The sequence below is a fragment of the Cetorhinus maximus genome, chromosome 18 (genome assembly GCF_964194155.1).
Source record: "Cetorhinus maximus chromosome 18, sCetMax3.hap1.1, whole genome shotgun sequence".
In the NCBI taxonomy this organism is placed as follows: domain Eukaryota; kingdom Metazoa; phylum Chordata; class Chondrichthyes; order Lamniformes; family Cetorhinidae; genus Cetorhinus; species Cetorhinus maximus.
The window spans coordinates 42,199,880-42,221,149 of record NC_135896.1 but is presented as its reverse complement, the minus strand read 5'-3'; the positions used below and the strand labels follow the sequence as shown (position 1 = coordinate 42,221,149).

General features: G+C 40.4%; 1 protein-coding gene across 1 annotated transcript; it reads right to left on the bottom strand.

The window, feature by feature from the left end:
* Nucleotides 1–3,230: 3,230 nt before the first annotated feature.
* On the bottom strand, nt 3,231–18,302 carry siva1 (SIVA1, apoptosis-inducing factor). Its single transcript, XM_078562502.1, has 4 exons — nt 18,102–18,302; nt 9,331–9,564; nt 6,366–6,522; nt 3,231–5,157 (listed from the first exon to the last, which is right to left on the bottom strand). The coding sequence occupies exons 1-4, from the start codon at nt 18,217–18,219 to the stop codon at nt 5,109–5,111; spliced, it is 558 nt and encodes a 185-aa protein (XP_078418628.1). The 5' UTR covers nt 18,220–18,302; the 3' UTR covers nt 3,231–5,108.
* Between the last annotated feature and the right edge of the window lie 2,968 nt (nt 18,303–21,270).

The window sequence follows — 21,270 nt, the reverse complement described above, 5'->3', positions numbered from 1 at the left end:
TCATTGCTCGTGAATAGTTGAAAGCAAATCTTCCAGCACTTTGGACAAGATTCAATGAATAAATTGTTAAAGGTTTCACTTGAGAGCAACGTTATGAAGTATATCCCTCTACAGAGCCTTGCAATGAAACTGCATTTATGTTGTGCAGAGGAAATACAATTCTCTTTGTGGCCTGTATAAGGGGAAGTGATAGCTTTGTTGAACACCTCGGCCAGCCATGGTACATGACGGAGCAGGTTTTAAAAAAAAGATTGTGAAGATATGCCAACACATGAAAAAAAGTAATCAAATAAAAAGATGCATCCATAGGATTCATTTGATAGTAATGTTGTTAAAAGTGGTCAATCGTTGCTAGAGTTTTGAGCAACCAAGGATGGCAAAGAGCCGGAATTCAGAAGTGATCAGAAATCCTTTGTATTAAACTATTCCTTTTGGCAATATATACAATGTGTTATTACGTCAATAACCACACATTGGATATATGCTCCAAAGATATTCCTGCAGGTAACATGAAATAAACACTTTAAAAGCCCAAGCAAGAGATTTTATACTTTCCATGCACAAGCTGAATTACCTTATTTTACAGTAATTAAGCCTGTTAAATATAAAAATTCTATGCTCTACTGAATATTGCTTTATAAACATTTCCCCTAGAGACTCCATATTAAAATGAACAAAATTTAGTTTCTGCTCACTTTTTCAAAATTACTAAGCTGGAGGACAAATTTCAAAACATTTATTCAGGTCAACAAATTGTATTTCTATCTCACCTTTAACAATGTAAAAATGTGCCAAGGTACTTTGCAGGTGGATTATACAAAATTTGACACAGAGTCCCAGAGATTCGAGGACAGGTGACTAAAGGCTTTGGGGGCAGAGGTAGGTAGTCTTGGTGATGGAGGTGATACGAGGCCAGAAACTCAGCTCTGGGTCAAATAGGATAGATAGCGAGTTGCAAACAGTCTGGTCCAGGTGGCAAGATGGAGTCGTGACTAGGGAAATCTTTATTTTTTTTCCGTGCATGTCTGGGAGAATCAGTAAATAATGGTTCTAATTACATGAACAGTTATAGCTGATTTTTTTTTAAAGACTTCAGGAAATGTATTAAGCTGGGAATATAATAAATGCCTCAAGTTACTCATGGCTGATTAACACGAGACAAGATTAGTATAATTTAAAAAAGTTTAGTTTCGCACTCCTTAGGAATTATCAAATAAATCCAGAACTGCAAGATGAAAACCATTTTCTTTTAGGAATGGCAGTAAGGATGTTATATTTAACCTCTACCTTTAAATAGTGTTTTACTTTCAGGAAGGCAAAGTATATGACACAAATAACTATTTTTATACAGACTTTAGTTTATACTCTAAGGCCTTAATATTCCATTATTGACATCCAACTTGGTTCTTTCTCCCAAAAGTTTTACCAAGTGTGTTTCAGAAATCTGAATTGGACCTTTGCAATAATAATGAAGTAAAATCAAAGTTATGGCAATATGTAGCCACTAATTATAGATTCAAATAAGTAGAGAAACAGCATGCTCCTGGTGTTGAACCAAAGCCTGGTGATTTACCCTTTTTTTTTTGCATAGGGAGGACAAGGGTCTAATCTTAGGTTTTTTAAAAATCAACTTTCATTGTGTTATACAATGTAAAATGTGCTTAGGAAGGCATTTAAAGGGACTAGGTTTGAAAGATTAACAAACTGAAGTTTTTGTTGGAATTAGTTCTGCAAAAAGGGACTTGTTAGCCCTTCAAATCAAGTGGCTGCAAGTAGAGGATGACTAATAGTCAAGTATTTTGTTCTTGCAGGATAATGAAGAGAACACTAGTTTGGGACATTGACAGTATTTCCTCATCACTACTAATTCAAATGCATCTAGGAAAGAGAGAAGAGCTAGAACAATCATTAATTTCAAGGTTTCCATTAACTGCGGAAATAAGGTAAACTTTTAGAAACGCTAAAAAGGGTCAAGAGTTACTGGGCATTGTCTGTGCATAGACATGTTATGTGCCATGATTGGGTAGAATAGGAAGTGTGGAAGATACATAATTGGAGGATTTTGCTTGCAAGTTATAACTCTAGGGGCTTGGGCCACTCAGGATAATGATTCAACAGTGGATAAGGCCAAGTTGTAAGGAGTATGAGGGACAAAGTCACAGATCTATCCTAGGTCCAACAGGCAATAACTTGTTTTCTGTAAGCTTACTCAAATATTGCATTAAGCTTAAATTAAAATTACCAATATGGGCATGAGCAATCTGAGATTTAAGATCACAAGTCAATGGTCGAGTTTTTGAACTAAGCTTTTTGACTGTTGAAAGCATAAGTAATTATGCTACTCCTGCTCCTAATTCGTATTATGTCACAAAAATAGCATTTCAAATAGATAGGAACATAGAATAATCAGGTCAAAAAGCATAAAGAACTAGACTGCTACTACTGTCCCAGTTGGTTCCTTTAAAGTAATTAAACTTTACATAATTTTCTCCCCTCTCTTGAAATGAAATTATTACAGTAAGTGGCTAACATACTAGTTTATCAAGTTGTTTTATAAACAGCTTTTGCTAGTTTCAGTGCAAATTTTACTCTAAATATCTAACCATTGCAAAATTCTAGACTTTCTTTGCTTTGGATTCCACACTTTTGATATTTGGATGAATATTGATGACAATAAACATTAAAATTAAGTGACTAAATTCATTTTATTAAATTAACAAAATTGAGGTAAGTAGTCCCAACCTTACCAAGAGTTGTACAATCTAGTTGCCCCACCTAGTATACAGTAACTCCAAATATCTGAAATCTCAGTAAATTGCAGCACTGTGAAATACTTGGGGCACTGAAGTCATGAAAGGAATTAGGTAAACATAAGTATGTTCTTTGATGAGTGTTTTAGATGTGATGAAACACAATCCATATTAAATTTTGCCCATGTTAAAATGGCAGGAGTTTGCTATGTAGCTCAGCAGTACACTCTAGTGGCAGGATAAGTGACAATCCAAAGTGCAGAAAGTGAAACCAATGCATTTAAGAAGCTAGTTAAGCATGAGGGATGAACAAGCTATGTGAACAGAGTGAGATGAAGAGGGGTAGGAGGTGGCTCATGAGGGCATAACATGAGATCAATTTGCTTAAATGTTTTTTCTGTACATCCTACATCAAAATTTGCTACAATCAGTTATGGCAGTGGAAAAGGCACAGAGGTTTGAAATGCAAAGGGCAAAGAAAATAGTTACATCTGTTTATTAAAGTCATTTATATTAGGTGTCAGTCACAAGCAAAAATCAATTTACAACTAGCATAGTTTTCAAAGTGGTGCTTTATTTCAGTAATTAGCACCCGTCAGTCCGTACAGAGGTCCGAGTCCCTACTCTAGGATCCAAGCACATTAAGGGTATGCAGCATTAATCAAAAGTGTTGTCCTTTGGATCGATTCTAAACTTATGCCCATCTGTTTGTTCAGCTAAATATAAAAAGATCCCATGATGCTAGAGAAAAGGAATTTCTCCCAGTGTCTATTATTCCTTTTAGCTGTTAATCTCATTTATTATGGGATCTTGCCAACTATAACCAGTTCAAACATTTTATTTTACAACCACAATTATACTTCAGAATCCATTACTTGCAGTACAGAGACAAAGAATATGAGGCACAATAGAAATAAAATGTTTCTCCATTTTTGGCATATAACTGAAATCTGTATTTTGATTACTTTCTTTTGGAGTACCAAGTAAGCTGGGAGAAGGAATAAAGTTGAGCCAGATACTAAATTTCTTTAAGCAGTCCAAAATGCAATATGGTCCCAAAAGTCCTCACCTCCCAATAAGTCCACTAAAAAACAATTCAGGCCAGGACCCAGGCATGATGGGCCAGAGGCTTGCAAAGAATTCCCAATCACTACATACACCAATGACCCTGGAAGGGGCAAGAGCAGAGGCCAAACAGGTTCCCAAAGGTCTAGCGTGCTTAAGTGGTTTAACAGAATTCTAGCTCATGGAGGACATTCAGCCCCTTCAAGGATACTGATATGTTTGGGGTTGAGGGAGAGAGGTTCCCAGCTTTTCCCTGAAGCAGATCACCGTTTGGCAACCAGGCATTGTACATGTGGCCCTCCAGGTAGAGAGCTCCAGCATTACAATATATGAGATTTGATACGATCTGTAGCAGAGTCCCTGGGCAGGCACATCAAATGCATTTCCTCAAAAATAATTCAGAGCCATGTATAAAAGCAAGCACCTCAGTACATTACATACAATAACCTGGAGGTTGCCCAAATAATCAGGCATAAAAGATAAAGCTACTGCATTGGCAGTGCAACATTCTGTATTCACTCTAAAGTGTGAAATTACTTTGAAATCTACAGGTAAATAATGACTTCAACAATCTAAACTTTGAATATCCATTAACCTGTGGGAATAGCCCACAGGCATCAGTGTGCAGATTTTTAAACCTATTTGCAATTGAATAATCGGAGGCAGCATGTAATATTAGAAGGGTTTTCATTAGCGCAAGTGATGTTTCCCACTTTCTGCACCTAGCAATTATCCTCAAATTTCCAAAAATTAAAAAAAGTTAAGGCATGGCAGGTTAGCAGTTCTCTAATCTGCCTCAATTTAATACTTTGCACTGAGGTTCATTTCCAGCAGCAGCCACCCTGACACCTTCATCGATCTAAGTCTGAATCTTCCAAGTGTGTTAGATTGACAGGGTACATTTTCAACTTCACTGTCAGGGTAGTGAAGAACTGGAGCAGACTGTCCAATTACAGAATGGGTCTGATTTATAAAAACAATAGGATAAAAACATCAGAAGTTCAGTAACAGGCAGGTGACATAAATTAACACTCATCTGTCAAAGCACAATTTAACTAGAGATTCAACCCTCTGAAGATAATGTAAGGGTGTGCATTTCCAGGTAAGAACAGCAATAGAGTGCTGCAAAAAAATCATACAAAAATTTTTTATTTATACAAATACACAATTAAAAACAGTATATTACAATGTAGAATTTCACTTCCATTTGTGTATAATGGTGATCAAATTAATGCATTTTAAATGTAAACATTTCTATACAAGTTAGAACCAGTTCAAACTTCAATACCCTCTTCATGGAAAGCAGCCATAGCAGAACACTTGATCATAGGCTTCATTATAACTAAAAAAGGGAAATAAAATAGTATAAGAAACACAACACTAACACTGAAATTACAGGGAGTGCAAATATTGGACATGTGTTTTCATTATAACTATTGTCAATAAATCAGATGTTGCAGATGAGCAATCCAACCACATCACCACCACTCAGGGATGCAGTGTATACAAACTCTTGTGCAGCAAGACTAGAAACAGTGCCTCATTGGTAACATTTATCCACAATTGCTAAGTAAAGCTAGAGACAGTATTTACTATTTGAGGTAGGCAAAGGTTGAAAAGCAGAAGCAGAATCACATGGTGTTTGATGATCAATGGAACACTGAAGCACAGAAGTAGTTGTTTTAGCCACTAACATACTCCATTAATCCTTATTCCATTATATACTGCAATTTCAAAATTAAATCAAGCCACTGATGCAAAGGGGCATTAAACAGTTGTTTGAATATGGGATTACCATAAAGAGTATGGGGAAAACAAGTGATTAGACCAAATCGCTCAAAACCAGCAACAGCAAGAGCCATGGGTCAATGACCCACTTGTGGTAGACATTATGTTTAAAAATCTTGAGAAAAGGACATATCCATCCAACTTTGAAAATACAAGAATAAAAATTCCAGTTGGGTAGAAAATAAGATGCAACTCAACATCAATTCTCTCTACCCACTCCAAGAATGGGTTTGATAATGCACTTTGATTTTGCCTCCTCCTTTTGTGCTAGTTGATTTATATTTCAAGTATGCATGTTATAGAATTAGTATAGGAACAGATTTGTAGACTTATAGAATGGTTGAAGGCTTATTGATTTCTAGTCATTAATGGGAGTTCTCTCATGTCATCAAGCTTCACAAGATCTGTTCTATAAATTACAATGACACAGGAAATCATTCCATGTCCTCCCAATTGTTCTAGTAGAGAGAAGTTTGGCTGCTGGTTGGAATTCACACCATCCTAATCTGGGCCATTATGCAAGCAGCAAAGAAGAACGCTCCCAGCAAAAGTGGAGAGGAGTAACACTAATATGTCACATGCACCATTGTAAGTGGAAGCAGGATACCTTCTGTTTAAGCACATCAAGGTTAACAGAACATTTTAAGAACTAAGTGGTTTAACAATAAAGAAATTGCAAAACTGGTTTCATATTAAAGCATGTATATTCTAAATTTATAGAATGCAAGCCACAAGTAAAGATGAAAGCATCAGATTACTCACTCATCAAATGAGCATAGTGAACAGCAAATCCTTGCACAGTGATCACACACTTTGCTGCAATGTTGGCATATTAAGCGGTCACACTGTGAGCATGGTTCCTTGAAATTTGATGGTTTCAAACAGATAAAACAGTTTGTGGTTGCTGGCTTGATTGGTGCTATGGCAAATAAAGAGCATGTTAGACTAAGCTACAACTAACAATGGTTTCAAACAAAGGCCAAACACAAGGTGGCTTTAAGTTTTCATCTTATTGTATCATGACTTGCATATTGGCAGAAACACCATACAAAACATCAGCAAATGCAACGTAGTATTGCTCTGGGAAGCAGGGTTGCTAATTCAGCCATGCTACTGTAAAAAAAAAATCAGCACAGTCACTCCACTCAGTCATACTCCACCCAGTGGTTAACTCCACCATGAGCAGAGACCAGAGTCAAACAGCCTCAGTGACAGCATGCAACTGAAAAAAGATCACATTTCTGCTAATACTTTTGAGCCATCACCAAAGCCAGTGTACAAGAGCAGCTATGTAGCCACCCTTTTTGGGGTGGGGTGGGGGGGGGGGGGAAAGAATCTTAGCAAGGGACAAATACTTCTGATTATGGTGTTAAAAACTATATTATTGCTTTATCTGCTTCCCAAAAATTGTTCAACATGAACTGATTTACCACGTTGGCAGTAATGGCAACATTTCATAGTAAAACATAGCTTATGGTACATCATCTTTAGTTCCAGCAACATATCACCATCTACCCAAACATTTGTAACAGAAAAAGTAGCTTCATTATGAGCACAATAGAGCGCAGAGGAGTTACCCATTTCACATTACAACTTAGTTACCTACAACTCTTCAATAGTTCAGGTACTTGCACAACAGAAAGTTGGAAACTGTCGCATCTAGCATGACAGTTTCATGAATTGGCCTGCTTTTACTCAAATTTAAAATAGAAGTGCAGACAAGGGAGTTTGGTCAGTGTGGCTTCTGACAATAAATCAAGTTAAATCTTTGTCAATCTGGATAGAAGGGTGCATTTACTTTTTGGGGTACAAGTGGAGATAAAAACTAATGGAGGAGTCCAGGAGCTCAGACTTCCCATCTATTGGTGTAAAATCAGTGATGCCAATCACCACTGGGTACAGTATCTGTTTACAAACACCAGTTTTTATGGTTTGTAATTCACAAGTTAGAAATGAGTTGCCTAGAATGGATCACTATTAAAATGAATTGAACATAGCAGTACAAAGAACATTATTCATTTGACTAGTAGATATTGTCACTATATGATATTAATTGCAACTACATAATTTCCAAATGGTCTGTTTTCTCCAAGTTAGGGTATTAAAATGAAATGGATCTGAATAAACCTAACATTTCTAGGAGGTACTGAATTTGTCAAGTTACATTTAAAGGAAAGTTAAACACCTATACCTATCCATTTTTAGCAAATGTGGAAACAAATGCTGGCTATCAAATTTTTTAAGATCAGGCATGATAAGCCATTTTGGGGACTAAATGGTTAAAATATTCATTGATCACCAAAAGGAGTTGGGCTCATCCATCAAATGGATTGAACTCATGAAACAAAGAACTAGCATAAATCCTAACAAGCTTCAATAAAATCTACTAGGCAACTACTCTATATGCCTTACAATAACCTTACACATACTCTTGGATATCTAGAAATAAATCTTTGTAGACCTCAATTTTTTATTCTTTCACAGGATGTGGGCATCACTGGCTAGGCCAGCATTTACTGACCATCCCTAATTGCCCAGGGTGGTGAGCTGCCTTCTTGAACTGCTGCAGTCCACCTGGTGCAGGCATACCCACAGTGCTGTTAGGGAGGGAGTTCTAGGATTTTGACCCAGTGAGAGTGAAGGAATGGTGATATATTTCCAAGTCAGGGTGTAATGTGGCTTGCACAGGAACTTGCAGGTGTTCCCATGCATCTGCTGCCCTTGCTCTTCTAGGTGGTAGAGGTCACAGGTTTGAAATATGATGTTGAAGGAGTCTTGGCAAGATTCTGCAGTGCATCTTTTACGTGACACACTGGCAGCACTGTGTCAGTGGCAGATAGAATAAATGTTGAAGGTGGAGGATGGGCTGCCAATCAAGCAGGCTGCTTTGTCCTAGATGCTATTGGCCTTTCAGTCTTGTAGCATCTGCATTCATCGAAGCAAGGGCACTGTATTCCATCACACATCTGACTTGTGCCTTGTAGATGATGGACAAGCTTTAGGGAGTCAGGTGGTGAGTTAATCGCTGCAGGACCCCCAGCCTTTGGCTACTAGAGCAGGTCACAGTATTTATATGTCCAGTCCAGTTTCTGGTCAATGGTAACCCCCAGGATGTTAATTGTGGGAGATTCAGCAATGGTAATACCATTTCATTTCAAGGAGAGGCAATTGCATTTTCTTGTTGGAAATGATCATTGCCTGGCACTTGTGTGACACAGATGTAACTTTCCTGAATGTTGTCCAGGTCTTGCTGCATATGGACAGACTGCTTCAGTATCAGAGGAGCCACAAATGGTGCTGAACACTGCAATCATCAGCAAACATCCCCACTTCTGACCTTATGATGGAAGGAAGTTCATTGATGAAGCAGCTGAAGATGATGGTTGGGCCTAGAACACTACCCTGAGGAACTCCTGCAGTGATGTCCTGGGATTGAAATGATTGACTTCCAACAACCATCTACCTTTGTGCCAGGTATGACTCCAACCATTGCAGAGTGTCTCTCTCCACCCCCTCACTGATTCCCATTGACTCCAATTGTAGTAGAGCTCATTGATTTCAAACTGAAATGCTGCCTTGATGTCAGGGGCAGTCACTCTCACCTCTAATTTTTAGACTACATATTTATCATTTAATATACTCCAGTAACTAGCCAAGAACCCAAAAGAATGCACAAACATCTCAGCATAAAACTAGTAAGAATTCAATTTAAATTCAGTAAGCTTACATCTGTATGAAGATAGTGAACCCTTTACAAGTTGTCCATTATGTCCTAGAAAGGTTTGCCCATGGAGTAACTCACGTCCTTCACATCCATTACAAACATCTTCTGGTTCCTTTAGGCAGTTACCTTCAATAGGTTTGGACATGGGAACCAGTGTGCAATTCTCTTCTGAATTGCCAGTCCACATGTATCCCATAAAAGCTTGGGCACCATTAAACAGCAAGTTTTTAGTTTTCTCTGGAAAAAGAAATAAAGTTGATGAAATAGGAGAAAGCCAATTTGGAATGATTCATAAAAAGCAATCATACAAAGTTCTGCCACAGGATTACTAACTCTGCAACTAGTGGAGTAGATGATTACTGCAGAGATATTATTCTTTTTTTAAACTCAACCGTCTAATTTGTCTGCATATTTCTTCCTGTACCTCCCTTCCAATATTAGGTGGTCTGTAGACTGCACATCTAGAGTTTTGGGGCAGATGGCACCTATTCCAAAGGAAAGGGTTATACCTCAATTGGACTGGGACCAATGTGCTCATGTGGAGGTTCACTAGTGCGGTTAGGGTGTAAACTAAATTGGCAATGGGATGGGCACCAGCATATAGAAGTTGAAAAGAGGAATAAGGTGCATAAAAGAGGAGTGAGTGTTGGAAAGTATTAGAGAAGGTAGTAGTACCATGTTAGATAAGAGCAGACCAAAAAGGAATGAGGAATAGAAAGTTTTAGAATGCATGCACATACATCCTTGTGGGTCACCACTGACCAGAAACTTAAACTGGACCAGCCATATAAATACTGCGATTCCTAGAGCAGGTCGGAAGCTGAGAATTCCGCAATGAGAAACAACAACTCCCCAAAGCCTGTCCATTATCTACAATGTCACAACTTCAGGGCACAAATACTCTCCACTTGCCGATCTGAAAGCTTGACACCATCCAGGACAAAGCAGTCCATCCACTACCTTAAGCATTCACTCCCTCCATCATGGATGAACAGTGGTAGCAGTGTGCAACATCTACAAGGTGCACTGCAGCAACTTGCCAAAGCTCTTGACAGCACCTTCAAGCCTGCAACCTCTACCATCTAGATTCTAAAAAAGAAACATAGGGTCGCAATGCCAATTAGGGAAGACATTGTAATTGTACAAAAAAAAGGGGACAAGGACAAAATCCATCTGGTTAGAGGTGAGAAGCAAAGAAGGTTGTAATCATGTTTCTAGGGGTATCCTACAGGCATCCAAAGAGTTAGATATAGAGGAGAGGGAAGTGAAGAGGAAAATAAGGCTGGCAAAGAGAATGAGACTAAAATGGTAGTTAACAGAGAGAATCCAAAAACCAGCTATCATGTAAACAGGATGCAGGGTTGGGCTTATTAGCAACAAAGGGTGTGATATATACTTAGAGGGATAGGGTAAGGTTAGAATATTTAGTGAGCACTTGGTGTCAGTGTTTATAAGGAAGAGTATGCTGACTAAATATTGGTGGCATCAGAGAAGGTAGAGGTAATGATGGAATGAAAATTGATAGGTGGGATGTATTGGAAAGGCTGAGTATGCTTAGTGGATAAGTCACCTGGTCCAAATGGCTTGCCTCCTAGTTTACTAAAGGAAGTGGGGGTGGAGATAGTGGAAGGGCTGGCCATAAATCTTCCCTAAATATGGGGGAAGTGCCAGAGGACTGGAAAGCAGCAAGTGTGACACCATTGTACACAAAAGGATGAAAGGACATTTCTAGCAGCTACCAGCCAGTCAGTTTAACATCTGCGTGAAACAATAATGGTGGAGGAGAGAGATTTGGAGTTAATTAAGGAAAGCCAACATAGGTTGGTAAACAAATGCATTTGACTAATCTGAATTTTCTGATGAAGTCAGTGTTGCATGGAATTCAGTAGATGTTGTCTATACAGATTTTAAGAAAGCTTTTGATGAAGTAGCACATAAAAAGCTGGTTAAGAACATTGCAGCTCATGGAATAGGAGGGTCAGTTTCAGCTAGAATAGAAATTGACTAAAAGGACAAATTTCAAACTTTCCTAGATTCTGAAAGGGTCCTGGCAGATTGGAAAACTGCAAATGTAACATCCCTGTTCAAGAAAGGAGCTAGACAGAAAGCAGAAAACCAAATGCCAGTTAGCTTAACATCTGTCACTGGGAAAATGCTAGAATCCATTATTAAGGAAGACATTTAGAAAATTATAATAATCAGGCAGAGGCAACATGGTTTTGTGAAAGGGAAAGTGTTTGACTAATTTATTAGAGTTCTTTTCAGATGTAAAGAATCAGCATGGATAAAGGAGAACCAGTAGTAGTGTAGCTGGATTTCCAAAAGGCATTTGATAATGTGTCACATAAAAGGTTAGTACACAAGAGCATAGTGTTGGGGGCGATGTATATGCATGGATAGAGGACTAGCTAACAGGAAAACAGTGGGTAAAATGGGTCATTTTCAGATTGGCAAACTAACTAGTGGAATGCCACAGCAATCAGTAATGGGACCTCAACTATTTACAGTCTATATTAATAACTTGGATGAAGGGACCAAATATTGCAGCCAAACAAAGATAGATAGAAATGCAAGTTGAGAGGACAGTACAAAGTCTACAAAGGGATACAGATAGGCTAAGAGAGTGGACAAAAAATTTGGCAGATGGAGTATAATGAGAAAATGAGTATATCTGCTTTGGTAGGAATAGAAAAGCAGATTATTTAAATGGGGAGCTTGCTGTTGGACAGAGGAAACCTGGTTATCCTTGTACATGAATCACAGAATCAGCATGCAGGTACAGCAAGTGATTAGGAAGGCAAATGCAATGTTGGTCTTTATTGCAAGGAGGGTGGAGTATAAAAGTAGGGAAATCTTGCTACAACTGTACAGGGCATTGGTGAGACCACGCCTAGAATAATGTGCACACTTGGTCACTTTGAGGGACATACTGGTATTGGAGGCAGTTCTGAAACAATTCACTAGACGGATTCTTGGGATGAAGGGGTTGTCTCACAAGGACAGATTGAGCCTATGCTAATTAGAGTTTAATGAGGTGATCTTATTGAAAGATAAGATTCTAAGGGCACTTAGCAGGGTACATGTCAAGAGGCTGTTTCTCCTCATGGCGGAATCTAGAACCAGACAGTATAGTTTAAAGATAAGGGGTCTCCCATTTAAGATGGAGATGAGGAGGAATTTCTTCAGAGGGTCGTTAATTCTCTTCCCCAGCAAGCAGTGAAGGCTGGGTTATTGAATATTCAAGACAGACATATTCTTGATTTGACAAGAGAGTGAAGCATTATGGGGGACAAGCAAGAAAGAAGAGTGGTCACATCAAATCAATGATCTTACTGATGGGCAGAACAGGCTTGAGGGGCCAAATGGCCTACTCCTGCTCCTATTTCTTACATTCTTATTGCTATCAGCAAGTCATGGTAAATGGTAGTTTTCAGACCGAAGGATGACTAGATTTAGTCTTAGGAAATGAAGCTGGGCAAGTGGATGAAGTAGCAGTGGGGAACCATTTGAGATGGTGACCATAATATAGTTATATTTAGCATCATTATGGAAAAGGACAAAGATAGAACAGGAGTAAAAGGTCTAAGTTGGGAGAAGACAAATTTTACAAAGCTGAGAGGTGAGCTGGCAAGAGTGGACTGGATACAGCTATTAGAAGGAGAAACTGTGTCAAGTCATGTGGGAGGCTTTCAAAGGCAGGATTCTATGGATACAGCACAGTCATGTCCCCACAAAGAAAAAGGGTGGTACTGCCAAATTTAGAGCCCCTGGTTATCCAGGAGATACAAGCCAAGATGAAGCAGAAAAATGAAGCTCAGTCACATAAGACCTAATACTGTAGAAAGCCTAGAGGAGTATAGAAAGTACAGGGGTGAAGTAAAAATGGAAATTAGGAAAGCAAAGAGGATATGAAAAAATATTGGCAGGTAAAATCAAAGAAAACCCTAAGATTACATTAAGAGCAAGAGAATAATTAAGGGAAAAGGTAGGGCCTATCAGAAGTACATGGTAACTTGTGCGTTGATGCTGAAGATGTGGGCAGGGTTCTCAATGAGAACTTTGTCTCTGTCTTCACTAAGGAGGGGGATGATGCAGACATTCTAGTTAAAGAGGAGTGTGAAATCTTAGATACAATAAGCAGCAAGAGAGGAAGTAATGGAGGGAGTGGATAAATCACCAGGGCCAGATGGATTGTATCCTGGGCTATTGAAGGAAGCCAGGGAGGAAATAAATGCTCAGAGGATCATTTTCCAATCATTACTAGATACTAGGTGAGGTCCCAGTGGATTGCAAGTCTGTGAACATTGTACCATTATTTAAAATGGTTGCGAGTGATAGGCCAGACAATTATAGGCCAGTCAGTCTGACTTCAGTGGTGGGCAAATTATTGGAAACAATTCTGAGACACAGGATAAACCATAACTTGGAAAGGCATGGATTGATCAGGGATAGTTAGCATGCTTTTGTTAGGGAAGAGAGTGTCTTACTAACTTAATAGAATTTTTGGAGGAAGTAACAAGGAGGGTTGATGAGGACAGTGCAGTGGATGTTGCCTATATTAATTTCAGTAAGGCATTTGACAAGGTCCCACATGGCAGACTGGTCAGGAAAGTGAGATCTCATGGGATACAGGGGAAGGTGGCAGGTTGGATCCAAAATTGGCTCAGTGACAGGGAACAAAGGGCAATGGTTGATGAATGTTTTTACAGATGGAAAACTGTTTCCAGTGGTGTTCCACAGGGAAAAGTGTTGCAGCCCTTGCTGTTTGTTGTATAGATTAATGATTTAGACTTAAATGTGTGAGGCATGATTTGGAAATTTGCAGATGGCACAAAAATTGGCCATATAGTTGATTGCAAAGAGGGTAGCTTTTGGCTCCAAAATGATAATGGTTTGGTTGAGTGGATGGAAAAGTGGCAAACAGAATTCAATCCAGAAACGTGAGGTAATGCATTTGGGGAGGGCAAACAAAGCAAAGCACTTTGAAATATAGCAAAGTTTTAACATTTCTCAATGGTGCCAAACAGTGAGGATACTACCAACTGACTAACAGTAAGAGGTTAGCAGAATGGGCAGACAAGGGGGAGATAATGCATTTTGGCAGGAGAGGAGACAATAAAGACTCAATTCTAAAAAGTGTGCAGGGACAGATCTGTGCAGAGATTTTTGGAAGTGACAGGACATATTCAGAGTGGTTAGCAAAGCATATTCATTCCTAGCACTGTGGGTGTACCTACACCGGTACTGCAGTGGTTCAAGGCAGCAGCTTACCACCGCCTGCTCAAGAGCAACTATGGATGGGCAATAAATGCTGGCCCAGCCAGTGAAGCCCACATCCCATGAGCGAATAAAAAAAAATTGCAATCTTGGGCTGCAAATAGGAGGTGATGGTTCAAAAAAAAAGTTATCCCCATAAAACATTAGTTTACATTATGGCTCCTCCATGGTGTAGGACTGAACAACTGTAGATGGAGGTACATTGTTGAGAGCAGGAAAATGATGCAATGTTTGATTGGAAGAGCAGAGAGTGGGAGGGACAATGTGAGGAACCACTCCTCCGATCAGATTCTGTCAGTCCCATGCTGCTGCTCCAGTTCTTCCAATCCCAAGCAAGAGAGTGAGCCAATTCTCTTCAGAGCAGACCCTCAGAACTTGGGAGTCAAAGGACAATCAACACCTTTTCCCCCCTCACTTTGGGATTTAAAAAAATCTTTCAACGTTGAGTTTTTTTTAAAAAAAGAATCCGGTGGGTGGAGTGAACTGTTTCTGGCTGTCTCCAGAGGCCAGTCATTTAATTTTTTTTTATAAAAAAAAACTAGGATCTCTGCACCGCCATTGATGGGTCTGGGGGAAAGAGTGAGGCTAAGATGGCAATAGATTCAGGGCATGTAAAAATGGCTCCAGTGTCTTTGAAAGAAAGGGAATGAGAGAGGCACTAAGGAGAGGGAGATTGGAGGCGGCCTCACAGGGCAAAAGGGGGAGGGGGTGGGTGTGGACAACATTGCTCACTTTCACACTTGCAGCTTAAATTTTATTTATGTACCCTCTGATTTCCCAACAATTTTTTATTTTTCCCTTCTAAAACCCTCCTCTTGGGCCTGGATTTCAAGCTTACAAACCACTGCCCTAACAATAACCAAACAAAATCCTGCCCAATGGTTTTATTCTTATTTCCAATAAATTACTTTGAGTAAAGTTTAAAGTAGAAAGATCTAGGGTAGATGGAGAAAAATATTGTGGGGGAAATCCAGTTTTTTGTTCCCCTTAAGTTTTTCTTTAAATGTTTCTGCTATAAGCAGTGTCTGTACACAAGTTTTTTTGTCTGTTGTGTGCATGTTCTCTCATTTTAAAAAAAAGTTTTGATGTGTAGAGAAAAGTTGGGAGCCCAGTGGATTCAGAAGAGCCTGACCTTCCAGACCAGCCTTGAGTTCATCAGCCACTGGAGGATGACAATGGGTGGGGCAGGAGGGGGGTGAGAATGAAGGAAAGCTGTTTAATTGTTCTTGTATTCTTTGTGGCCTGCCCAGCACAGTTCCTCATTTATTTCTTCAATATCCTTTAATGGAGGCTATCCCTTCAAGTAACCCCTGAAAATCAATCATAGTCCTCGCGAAGATCTCAAAACAAGCCCAAAAAGAAAAAAATGACTCCTACTAGTGGTACTGAGTACAAAAATCAGGTTACATTGAACTTGTAAAAAACTCTGGTTAGGCCACAATCAGAGTATGGTATCCAGTTTTGGTTACTTACACACGCACACTTTTAGGAAGGGTGAGGGTCCTTGAGAAGTGCAGGAGACTAGCCAGAATGGTCCCAGGGATAAGGGAATTTAGCTACAAGGTTAATATGGAGAAGATGGGGTATTCTCCTTGGGGCAAAAGAGATTGAGGAGAGATTGACAGATTTGGATAGTATAGACAAAGAAAAACTGTTTCCATTAGCTGATGGTACATGGACTAGGGGACACAGATTTAAGGTTTTGGGCAAGGGATGAGCCAGAGGATGCGAAGTTTTAAAAAAAATAGCATAGCAAGTAGTCACGACCAGGAAATCGCTCCTACAAGTGGTCGAAACAGGCGATCAATTGTCATTTCAAAAGGAAACAGGTGTGCACTTTAAGGGAAATAAACTTGCAGCAAAATGGAGTGGCTAAATTACTTTAAGGACCATGGATGCGATTGGCCCAGAGGCTTCCTTACGAGCCATAAGGGCATAATGCACAGCCTAAAAACAACACAGCATAAACTGGCTAGCACAGATCATCTCACACTCAAAAGATGAAAAACAACTGTCTCCAGCCTTTAATATACTGATCCAAGGAGGGTTCAATTGTTACCAGTATTACATTTTCACCCCTGAATTTTTAGGGTACTGCAGTTAAATTGAGAGAGTTATACAATTGTAACTTTTTATAATCGATGTAGAGCTCTTTCACAAATATCCATTATAAAAATCTTGCTCTCTGACAGCTGCTATCCAGAAAACTAAAAATACAAGGGCAGGCTAAAAAAAAAATCCACCTATGAAGCAGCAGCTTTCCACATCTAGGGAAGAAATTTCATTGTAGGAAATTGCAGCAGTCCAAAAAGGCTACTGATCATAAATACTCAGAATTTCTTGTAGCACATTTGCTGTTAATTAGATGGGCAAGGAAAACCTAGGTTTAAAACATTCTGTGGCATATTGCCAAAAAGAGAGAGCTGATAAAAGCCCACCTGATATCAACTTTTGGATTTCCACATTTAATCTTCCAGCCATTATCACATCAAGTTACTATAGCAAGTAAGCATCATCAGCCTCGCCATTATTTTCACAGCAACTTAGTCCAGATCTTGCAGTAAAAACAATGTCAAAAGCATTTTAATTAAAGTATAAACCAGATAACTACTTTTAGCAACCACATATGCAAGTAAACACAAATCAGGAAGTTACTGCAGATGTCTTACTCCTCCAGAAGCTGTACAAGGATGTAATCACACCAAGAGGCTCAACACCAAAATACAGAGAACAAAGTCACTATGATAGATACCCAAAATACAGAAAAGGTTAGGGGCTCCCATTCTAGTTTAACAGCACAACTCTTCACTAACGCTAAGCAACTTCATCAGCACTGAAAATTAACTTCTACAGGTGTGAAGGCTCACCCTTCAGTTTTTGTTAGACTTTAAAAAAAAATACGCTGACTGCCATTTCTCATTCTTAATTTCATCGTTCACTTTCTCTAGATGATTTGGCGTCGAATTAAATACTCTGGTTCAGACAATGCACAGTTCAGCAAGGACTCTTCAGTGATTGAAGACTCACTCTTGCTTGCCCTGTTCGCAGGTCCCCCGTGCCAAAAAAAGAGCCCCCCTTCAGTATAGTAACCTCCTGTGCAAAGTCCCTGCCGACTACAAAATGCAGTGTTTCAAACATTTTCTCCATTAAGAAAGCGAGTTTAGTTTAATATCAGCCCTCGCACCGGATCAGCTGCCTGCAAGCGGGCGAATAGAAAGCTGCTGCTTTCTTTAGTGGTCAGTTCACGGGGGGGGGGGGATGACAAATCCACATCTACCCACCCACTTTACTGCAATACATTTCCAACATTTACCCATTTTACCGTAACTTCCTCAGCGCCGGGAGGCCTCTCCTTCAGGTCAATCCTGAAAGACTCCGGTACCCGGCTTTACATCATTTAAAATGCCGGGTAGGGGAGGGGGTTGCAGCTGAAGGGGAGGCGAGGCCAGGCCAGGCCCCGGTCCGTGTACCCAGACCCAGGCCTCCCGCTCACTCACCGTACACCTCCCGCTTGTATTTCTCCCCAAAGACTCCCTCGTTCAGCTCTTTCTGGGTAACATGGATCTTCCACTGGAGCGGCGCCGTGTCACCGAAAGGACTGGCTCTCTTCGTCATCTCGATCGGTACGCCAGACCATGGAAAAAAAAAATCACCAAGCAACCAGTTCCCGCGCCAAATCCTGACCTTTGACACCGTGACGCGCGCGAGCTATTTAAAGAATGGCGCTCACGTGATTTCAGGAGAAGGGGCGGGGCTTGGAGGCTCATCCCCGCCCACGTCACATGCCCTCTTGTTGCAATTTCACTCCGTGCATCCGGCTTGAGAAAGTCACCTTGCTGTGAACTGTCTCCAAATAATGGTTTAATTCAGGGGCATCAATGGCTTTTTTAAATGCTTCAAAAAAATAGGATATTCAAATTGGAACATAGGCTACAGTTCCAAAAACATAACAAAAAACAAAACCAAAAGAAAGTGCCACCACCAAACACATCTTCCCTTCACCCCCCCTGCCGGCATTCCATAGGGATCGTTCCCTCCGGGACACCCTGGTCCACTCCTCCATCACCCCCTACACCTCAACCCCCTCCCACGGCACCTTCCCATGCAATCACAGAAGGTGCAACATCTGCCCCTTTACTTCCCTCCCTCCTCACCGTGCAAGAGCCCAAACACTCCTTTCAAGTGAAACAGCATTTCACTTGCACTTCCCTCAACCTGGTCTGCTGCGTTCGCTTGCTCCCAATCCGGTCTCCTGTACATTGGAGAGACCAAAGGCAGACTGGATGACCGCTTTGCGGAACACCTTCGGTCTGTCTGCAAGCATAACCCAGACCTCCCTGTCGCTTGCCATTTCAACACACCATCCTGCTCTCATGCCCACATGTCCGTCCTTGGCCTTCTGCAATGTTCCAGCGAAGCTCAACACAAACTGGAGGAACAGCGCCTCATTTTCCGACTAGGCACTTTACAGCCTTCTGGACTTAACATTGAGTTCAACAACTTCAGATCATGAACTCTCTCCTCCATCCACACCTCCTTTTGATCCCCTTTTTTCAAATATGTTTAAATTTTTATGTTTACATTTTTTCCCCACCTATTTCTATTATTATTTTAAAAATTTATTTCCATTCATTGTTTTATCCCCACCTTTTAGCCTATTTTGATCCTTGCTCCCACACCGTCCCCTCCCCCCACCACACCTCCACTAGGGCCATCTGTCACTGGCTCATCCTGCTTTCTACTCTTAATGTCACCATTAGTACCTCCTTTAGCCAGTATCACCACCATCAACACCCCTTCGACCTTTCGTTTATGACATCTTTCGCAATTTCTCCTTCGCCTCCACCAATCGCTGGCCTTTTACCCAGCTTCACTTGTCCCACCCCCCCTTAAACAGTATATATTTCACCACATTTTTACTTCTCTTTAGTTCTGAAGAAGTCATACAGACTTGAAACATTAACTCTGTCTTTCTCTCCGCTGTCAGACCTGCTGAGTTTTTCCAGCAATTTTTGTTTTTTTCAGATTTTCAGCATCCACGGTATTTTGCTTTTATCTTAACGTTTGCAGTCCTCCAGTTCTCCGGCACCAGATATCCATATTGCTACTGTCCCTTTTATTCCATGAGCTCTAACGTTGCTCACAAGCCTGATGTGTGGCACTTTATCAAATGCCTTTGGAAGTCCATGCACATCACATCAACAGCATCACCCTCATCAACTCTCCCTGTTACCTCATCAGAAAACTCAAGCAAGTTAGTTAAACACAATTTGCCCTACAAATTTATGCTGGATTTCCTTAATTAACCCATGTTTGTCCAAAATTTAGTCCCGAATCATCATTCTTTGAAGCTTCCCCACCACTAAGGTTAAACTGACTGGCCTTTTGTTGCTGAGCTTATCTTCTTCACACCCTTTTTTGAACAAGGGTGTAAAATTTTCAATTCTGTGCTGGTTCTTCCATTGAACTGAAATATGTTACACTTGGTATTTCCCAATTGTTCTTACACTCTAATACAGGTTACAGATGCGTTTGGTGGAGGCATCATGCTGGAGTTGGTGGAAATGGCGGAGGATGATCCTTTGAATGCGGAGGCTGGTGGAGTGAAAAGTGAGGACAAGGGGGACCCTATCATGGTTCTGGGAGGGAGAGGAAGGTGTGAGGGCAGAGGCGCGGGAGATGGGTCGGACACGGTTGAGGGCCCTGTCAACCACCGTGGGTGGAAAACCTCAGTTAAGGAAGAAAGAAGACATGTCAGAAGCACTGTTTTGGAAAGTGGCATCATTGGAACAGATGCGACAGAGGTGAAAGAACTGAGAGAATGGGATGGAGTCCTTACAGGAAGCAGGGTGTGAGGATTTGTAGTCAAGGTAGCTGTAGAAGTTGGTGGGCTTGCGTTTTCATGGACAAAAAGACAAAGGGAGTGTTAATGGTAGTGGTAAGGGCTAAAGGAGGTGCTGATAGTGGCATAAAGGTATGAAAGCAGAATGTGTTAATAGCAGAACAAGGGTATGCACTTTTTTCCTTAGCCCCCACCTATCGCTGACCATCTGTCTAGCTTCACCTGCTCCACCGCCACCTCCCCCCCCTCAACAGTATAAATTTAATCACATTTCTACTTCTCTACAGCTCTGAAGAAGGGTCATACAGTCTCAAAACATTAATTGTTTTTCTATCCGCAGATGCCTTCAGACCTGCTAAGCTTTTCCAGAATTTTCTGTTTTTATTTCAGATTTTCAGCATCTGCAGTATTTTGCTTTTATATAGAATACTTTCCTTTCTTAGCCAAGGTAGAGACTATAAGAATAGGGAGGTTATGCTAGAACTATATAAAATATTAATTCGGCCACAACTTGAGTACTGCATGCAGTTCTGGTCACCTCATTACAGAAAGGATGTAATTGCATTAGAGAGGTTACAGAGGCAATTTTTGAGGATGTTGCAAGGATTGGAAAATTGCAGCTATGAGGAAAGATTGGATAAGTTGGTGTAGTTCTCCTTGGAACAGAGGATGCTGAGGGGAGATTTGATTGAGATGTACATGGTTGTGAGGGGCCTGGATAGAGTAGATGGGAAGGACCTTTTTTCCTTAACACAGAGGTCAGTGACTAGGGGGCATAGATTTAAAGTGATTGTAGAAGGATTAGAGGGGAGATGAGGAAAATG